Consider the following 8,145-nt stretch of genomic DNA (forward strand, 5'->3'; position numbering starts at 1 on the left):
GCAGGCCTCGTTTTTCCGGGTCGATTTGTCGTCCTGTTTTTGGCGTTAATTAGTTTTAAATTCATGACTCAAACTTCACCGGCCGTAGCCGAGCCGCTCCGTCTCCTCGCGAACCTCGGATGGGGAGGCTCGCGCGCGCGCCGCATTCCGCCGTCGTATTTGTGTCGGTTTATGACGTCATCGTCAACGTAGAAGTATGATCTGTCCCCATAACTGAAGGCAGTCCAGTCTTTTTTTTTTGGTTCATTTTTTTGTCTCGTTTCAGTGTCTAAAACGGCCCCCCTCACCACGAAGACTGCGGATGTAGGGTGGAAAAAGCACATTTACAGCATGACTATTGTGTGTCATTAAGCTCTGTGTTATGAGATATGATCTGTGCATGCTTTTGACAGGCGAGGTTTGCCACGAACGCTTGAAAAAATCACCAAGGTGAAACCAGAAAATGGGACAGTATTGGTGTTCAAAGTGCTTTTAGTTAACGGTCTATAAAAATACGCTGCAAAAAAATATCGTATTTTCTCATTATAGGAAAAAAGACAAACTGCAGTGCCTGCTTTTTTCCCTCACGTTGGTTCACAAATTTTGTTTTTCTTAAATTATGTTCTGGAAATATAAATCATAATATTTAAGGAGAACAAAAGCTGCATGTTTTGTTTTTGTTTTTTTTTCTTTGGGGATGAAAAAGGAAGAATTAATTAATTCCATTCTTTGGTGTTTTAATAGAAATGCTCCTGTGGTGAGAACGTGTGATTGTTTTGCAGTGTATCAGTATTTGATATGCCTAATGTTTTGTTTAAACTGGAAAAAGGATCATGGTGTTGGAAGAGATTTGGAAGAAAAAAAAAAGATTGTTGGAAGGCAGAAATTGAGATTTTTGAGGTGGAGAAAGCTGCTTGTTTGAACAAGTATCTCAGAAGAACCTGGGTAATTGTATAGAGATGAAACAAATTTGTATAAAAGACATATTTTTGTACTTCATCAGATCTCTACATGCATGACAGCAATAATAAAACTTTCATATGGAAATGCTGGAATTGGTTTTTTATTTTATTATTTTTGAAAATGTTTATTCTGGTCTGACTGTATGAGACCCTTCTTCACTGTGGCCTTAATCAACGGTTTTTAATGCTTAATTTTTTATTTTTATTTTTTAAATGCACACTGATATGTGAAATTTGATAGCTTTGTACATTCAGTAATCAATGGACATGAAAAGTCATCCACTAATTTCAACAAGTTGGTATGTGAATAATTTCAATAAGGACAGGGAACTAATACTAATACTGGCATCAGAACAGGATGTACAGCTAATTTGGATCTGTGGTATGTAAGATTAAATGTGATGGCATAACAAATGCATTACCCACAAGAACCCCCCCCCCCCCCCCCCCCCCCCGCCCCAAAAATAAAAAACCTTCATGGACGTCATGTTGTAGGAATTCTGAATGAATAAAAAGCCATTCATGCAATTTCGCAGGGAGAGCACAGGGGAGTCATTCTTATTCGGGGTTGACCGATTGATTTAAAAAGAGAAGTTGCCTTGACACTTTCAGCATCTCGCGGGGCTGCTCCAGACAATCTACTGAGTCACCCCAGTTGTTAGGCTGCCGGCAATTTTGTTGTCCATTATAAAACGGTGCATTTCCCCTTTCTCTCCAGCAGGTGGGGCACCATCCTAAGAAGCAGGTTCTCAATCCTTTTTTTTTTTTTTTTTTTCTTAATGGGAAATGCAGGACACTCCTTTCAGAACTCCAAATATAAAGTGATTTATATTTGCGGACTACAAAACCAGCTGATGAATGTTTGGGAACAGAAATGGCGCCGTACAATGTTTGGAGAAGAGGGAGTTGTGACTTGGGAGGTTGCTGGTTCAATTCCCAGGTGAGGCACAGCCATTGCAGCCTTGAGTGAATGGTACGGAACCTACTATGGTTCAGTAATTATCCAGCTGTATGAATGACATTTATGCAAAACGCAATTCTGATTGGGTAATGTTCTATCAGGTTTGGTTATGTTAGATCCTGTTTCTTATTCTGGAAAAACGTAACCCTTGCAGGCATCTCATTTCCATCTGTCACACCCGTGCCAGTCTGACGGGTTTTCTGTTGAGCTCCTGACAGCAGCGGTAAAAGGAGCCTCTTCAGCCTTTTTATCTCCTCTCTCTTACATGTCACAGGTAAATGAACAGGTGATGTCATACCTCCCAGGGCACAAGCTGTCTCCTAAAGATTATCTGTGACTTCAACGAATTGCTCAGGCGAGGTGTTCGGGGGGAGGGAAGGGGAGGCAATTGAATGATTTGGTGCAATTATTCGCTCGAGGAGCAGTCCACGGGCTCACTGTGAAGAAACACAAAAATAATTAGAATAAAAAGAGGTTGTTTCATGTTTCGACTAGCTTGCGTGGTGGGCGAGAGAGAGAGGGGAAGGATATAAAGCTTGTGGCCCTGGGTTTGATTTCTGAACTGTGGTGTGAACATGTCCCCCAGATCAGCGTTAGTCAGAGGAACAGACTCTGATGCCTTCCTACTATGAGACACAGAATCACTGGCATTTCGAAGGGAAAAAGTCACCAGTTTGATCTCAAAAGTCTCTTTACTTTGGTCCCTTTAGGCTGGAAAGAAGAGACTTATTTTGCGAGAGCTCTTGCCTTTTTCGGCTCGTCTTGATGCAATAAAAGCATAAACCGCTCATTTCTATCATTCTGGTTTCCTGGCGGAGAAGGTTTTTTTTTTGAACCTTTCTTTTCTTCTTGGGAGCATTTAGCAGCGCACGGACATTATCTTTTTAACGAAAGGCACAGTATTCTCATGACTTGTGTGTGCTTCGGGTCGATCTGTCACAGCGTGTTTCTGGACGAGTCAGGAGTTTTTCCTTTTTGTTTTGTTTTGTTTTAAAAATCAAACAGCTGGTCACCTTGGCCAGCCCCCCCCCCCCCCCCCCCGGAGTCACAGTTTGCTTCCAGAGGCCACGGAAAGTTCCGGAAAGTTCAGCGCGGCGTTACTGTGAGAAAGAATGCGTGATGGATTTCTCTCTCGGTGTGAGGCCAGAGGAGTCCGTGGGTCTGATCTATCCGTTTTCCTGACCCGCTCTCGATCAACAGCTCTCCCTACCCAACTGGTTGGTTGCTAGGCAGCGTACCTGGGTTTCCCCGGTCACCTGTCAATGGTGCCTGCAGCCGAGTGTGCGTGAAGTTTGCGCCGCGGAACACCGAAGCCTCTGTGATGTGCTCTGGCTGCGTTTGACTGCAGTGTGCTGGGGAGCGGACGTTTCAGAACCACAGGACCACGCTGTACTCCGTTGGGTTTTCCCAGTGTTGTGTGGAGTGCAGACCAACCTCAGGGCCCAATACTGGGGAGCAAACATTACATTACATTACCTTACAGGCATTTAGCAGACGCTCTAATCCAGAGCAATTTACATTGCATCCAGTTATACAGCTGGATATATACTGGAGCAATGTAGGTTACCTTGCTCCAGGTTACAACGGCAGTGTCCTAACGAGGAATAGAACCTGCAACCTTTAGGTTACAAGACTTAGCCATAATACTACACACGCTGGCCGGGGCCTGCTGGCTTTTGTGGTTACTCAGCACATCAGTGATCGATTAAAGCAGCTGACCACCTCAAAATGCCTGTTTTTCATTTTTTTGGGCCTTAATTGGTTGCTGAAGTGAAACCAGGTGACCTTGCAGCTCCACAGGACCTGCTTTGAGAGTAAAGCTGGTGCTGGTGCTCCCCCTGGTGGCCACGTACGGTTAGTGCGCACAGACGAGGGGTGCCTCTAATGGAGGTCGCTGACCCTGGGTGAGGCTGCAGTCTCAGAAGGACGTCACCGCTGGACGCCGAGCCCGTCCCAACGGCAAGCACTGCGTAATCCCACCACAGCCCGTCTCCCAGCAACGGCACGGATGTGTTGTGGATACGGCTTGAGGCGCTAATGCGCTGCGTAGCCATGCCCGAGCTCGCGGGACCTGTAGTGAGGTCATCTGCAGTCCGCTGGGGCTGACCCCCACCCCCCCCCTTCGCCTGCATTCAGTGCAGTCTGCTGGGGCTGCCCCTCCCTCCCTCCCAGCATGTTTCGTAAGGGGGGGGGGACAGCTGCGCCCAACAGGCGCTAGAACAATGTCGCTAATGTTAGCTAGCAGTGTGCTCCCATGCAACTTCTGCAAGACATGTGAAAAGCTCCTGTGTTGCAATTCTTTCGCATTTTTTTGCGCACACGTGATGGATATTATGTGTAAGAGTTCCCTGATACGAAAAATATGTCTGGCCTGGATCCGGCCCGAGTCCATAGCAACGTCCAGCCTGGATCCGTAACACGGACCGGGCCCGGCCTCCACACGCACCGGGCCCAAAACAAGCCCAGGGGCGGACCTGGATCTGGACCGTAAGCGTTCCGGTTCTGGCACAGATCCCGCTCTTTATTATGACCTCTGACCCAGACTCTGAATGTTGCGTTCGTTCGGCTCTGGACCAGGTCCTGCCCAGATCTGCAGACCGACCGTCATCCGGATCCAGTCCGGATTTGCTGGCGATCTGAAACCAGATCCAGTCCGGATTTGCTTGCTGTGTGGGTCACGTCTCGGTGTGAGAGAGATCCAAAGTTCCATAACTGAAATGTTTTAGGACAGACGTTATTCAAACGAGTCACATATCCTCAGTGTTGCTTGCCTTACTAAAATCACTCTAAATGAAGAGTATGGAGAGATGCAGACACATCGCTCAGCTCACTGTGTTTATACTCTCTGACTACAGGGATTCTGAACTGAGACAGCCACATAATCAATGCGTAAAGATGGGCCCCCATAAATATCCCAGAATGCACTGCAGAGAGCACTGGTTGGCCACATCCTGCTTAAAGCCTCTATAAGGTAAGAGAACTGACTTGGGTGCAAACCCCTACAGAGACGTCAGTGGATTTTTGCTGACCCGGGTGAATTCAGATTTAAGCGCACGCCACCAAACTTTTTTTCTTTGATCGTTGTACTTTTTAACTGCGTGTAATTCTGAATGACTCTCAAACCGGTCCTCCCTGCTTTCAGTGAAAAGGGTTGACTGAATGCAAATTGTAGGTTTTGTAGGGACTCAATGGCGCTGCTGTTCACCCAAAGAAAACGTTGTTTATTGCGTTTCTCTTGGTTGAGTCATTTGACTGCATTGAGCGCAGTGTAAACACACGGATAAGCAAAGGCGATTGGACCCCCAGGTTGAAGGGAGGCGACTCATTGGCTAGTTGTTTTTTTCGGAGAAAGGAGAACCAGAGCAGAAAAGCCCTTTTGGGAACGGCCTCTGAAGAAGGCCACAGCCGAAATGCTCGTGCTGGTTTCTTCCCTTATGCTCAATAAATATTTACGAAAGTCATTGCGAATTACGAATAAGTCATGCTCAGCTGGAGTTTAAACCTCAGGCTTAAACCCCCTAAACCACAGAACTGCATCCGAACTGGAACCGCTAATCCGTATTTTAACATGGATAGCTGTTCCAGTTTGTACTGCAGCGCTGTGGTCTTGGGGTTTGAACCCCAGGTTTAAACCTCAGCTAAGCATGCTGCAGCTGACCCCATGATGAATCCCCTTTGAATGGGAACCACTTCTTTGTTTTATTATTTGCACCCCAGTCGATGCACCAAGACGACTGTTTCAGTGGCTTAAATTAGGGTGAACATAATGTTCTGTGGTTGAAAAATCAAACCACTGTGCCTCCCCCACCCCCCCCCAAAAAAAAAAAAAAAAAAATCCACCCAACCCCCAACCCCCCACTGCCTCCCAGTCCATTTGAAGTGAAGCAGACCTGGTTGCCATGGTGAGGACAGAATGTCTCTTGGTGGTTATGTCAGACAGTCTGCAGGGGTGCTCCAGTCTGGGGTTGGGGGGGGGGGGGGGGGGCGGCTGTGTGTGTACGCTGCTTTCTGTTCCAACCCATTACTCTGTCTCAGTTCTCCAAACAGCTGTAGTAAACTGCCAGTGCTGCTTCACATCACTGCAGCAAGGTTGTACGGTTCGCAGCCGTAGTGCTTGACCTAACAAGTCAAAAAAAGATTAAGTCAGATTAAATAAATGATCATGCTAATTAAATAATTAGGAGCCGGGGTTGTCATTGTCATGTGCTGGCCTTGTCAGATGAATAAGTCCTTATGAAAGCAAAAAAAAAAAAAAGAAAGGTAGGGATAGTACTCAATATTAGTGACTCACAAATTTTGAACCAATCATTGTCTTTATTAGCAGGACACGGTTCTTTTTGATTGGTTGCAAAGTGCCAGTTATTGACAACTCCATGTTGCTCCTCCCAGTGTGGTATTCATGAAGCCTCACCCTCCTGTCGCGGCTGCATACCGCTGTTCCGGAAATGCAGCGGGGCCCCCTGGTGGTCGGAGGGGGGAATGCCGAGCTGTCAGTGTGTGATATGTTACAGGCTGGTATGAATGCCTTTGTACATACATCCTCCCCTGCAGTTCCACAGTGTGCTGGGTAAGAATGCAGTTATGTAAATCTCTGGGGGGACTCTGAGTGGTCAGAGTACTTACAAGCACACATCTGTGAGAGAGGGCTCAGAAATGACACACACACACACACACACACACTGACAAATCTGTGAGAAAGGGCACAGAAATGGGGGGGGGGGGGGGTTCAGCTGGTCTCAGTCACACGCAGGCCCATTGGAGCAGTATTCCCAAACAAGGCCCAGAGGGAAACTGCTTGCGTTTGCTGGTTTCCATGTAACCCCTAAACCTTAATGAGTTGTTCAAAGCTCTTATTTAGACACTTTTAATGTCTGTCGGGGGATTATTTACCCTCTTATGGTAACAATATGTCAGAAATATCTCCTCATACCGTGAATAATTATAAATGTTTCATTTTCACATCCAAGATCGTTTAATCAGTCAGACCAACTAATGCAGTCTTTTCTACAATGTGCTTTAGAAAAAGGTTGCTTTTGTAAATGTTTCCTTTTTTCTTTTCTTTTTTTTAAAACAAAAATTATAGACTGACAGGTGAGATAAGTGGAGTCTTAATTACTGAAACTGGGGACACTGGAACTAAACCGACGATCCAAACATGTTTTGTGTTCAGTGTAGAGAAAAACGTTCTGAAAGAGCTAAAACACCTGTCTTCAACAGCTTTGAACTCATCAAGAGATCGGCAGTGACAAAAACCAGACTTACGTTTCCTGTTAACAAAATCTGGGTAAATTACTACAGTGGTCACTCGCAGCGATTTAACCCTTGAAATGCTGGCTGAATGGAAAAAACACTGCTGGGTACCACAGAGAATATAATAGTAGAGCTTTCGTTTTAACACTGGTGAGAATACATACTGTGTATTTTATTTTAAATTAATCTAGAAAAATGCAATTGGGCTCTTTAAATAATTATTTAACTGTTTTTGGTGTTAGCGTTTTCATACTGTTCTTCAAATCTGATCCGATTCCAGGCGGAAACTAACTCTAACTAGGCTCTAACTTTTCATTATTTAAACAGCACTATCTTGTTTGTTTTATGTTGTATTCTTGAGGGGGAAATCACCAAGGGCTTAAAATTATCGGGTTCTAGCTGACAATCTTGAGAAAAATTAGTGGGAATACCTGTGTATTTTTTTTGCAACAGAATAAACCCATAAACCCCTGCAATTAAAATGTTAAGCGTATGACTAACACAGATGTGATGCAAACAATGCTATTATATGGTACTTAAAAGTTCAGAAGCTGGCTTCTGAAAAGCCTTTCTATTTAAGCACGTGGGAGGGGCAGCATCGTATAATGGTTAAGGGTTGGCTTGCAACTCTGTGGCTGCGAGTTTCATTCCATGGGAGTCGGGGGGGGGGGGGGACGGCTGTTGTACCTTCAAACGCAGTACTGAACCTTCACTGTTTCAGTAAACACCCAGAAATATAAATTTTATTTTATTTTTTTTATGTATAAAGAATGCAGTCTGTGCAGGTCGCTCTGGATAAAAATGTCTGCCGTAATGTTAATTAAATGTGCAAAGAGCCCTGTAATTTCACAATCTAAGAATATCTTTCTATCGTTTTTTTTTTCTTCTTTAATTTATAGCTAGGCGCCACTTTGTGTTTGTTTTTTCCCCCCATTTTATCTAAGTGCAGTTTTATGGGCTGTTTCTTTTGTGTTAAAAAAAAAAGACAAAAGT

The 8,145-nt window shown here is 44.8% G+C and overlaps 1 protein-coding gene across 1 annotated transcript in view; it reads left to right on the plus strand.

Moving 5' to 3' along the window:
- stk40 (serine/threonine kinase 40) overlaps positions 1–1,781 on the plus strand; it is a 31,055-nt gene extending 29,274 nt beyond the window's left edge. The window contains exon 12 of the mRNA XM_035430622.1: positions 1,748–1,781. Coding sequence (XP_035286513.1) covers positions 1,748–1,766 — 19 coding nt within the window. The 3' untranslated portion in view covers positions 1,767–1,781. The remainder of the gene's footprint in view (positions 1–1,747) is intronic.
- The last annotated feature ends 6,364 nt before the right edge of the window (positions 1,782–8,145 follow it).

Source organism: Anguilla anguilla, chromosome 1, assembly GCF_013347855.1.
Source record: "Anguilla anguilla isolate fAngAng1 chromosome 1, fAngAng1.pri, whole genome shotgun sequence".
Classification (NCBI taxonomy): domain Eukaryota; kingdom Metazoa; phylum Chordata; class Actinopteri; order Anguilliformes; family Anguillidae; genus Anguilla; species Anguilla anguilla.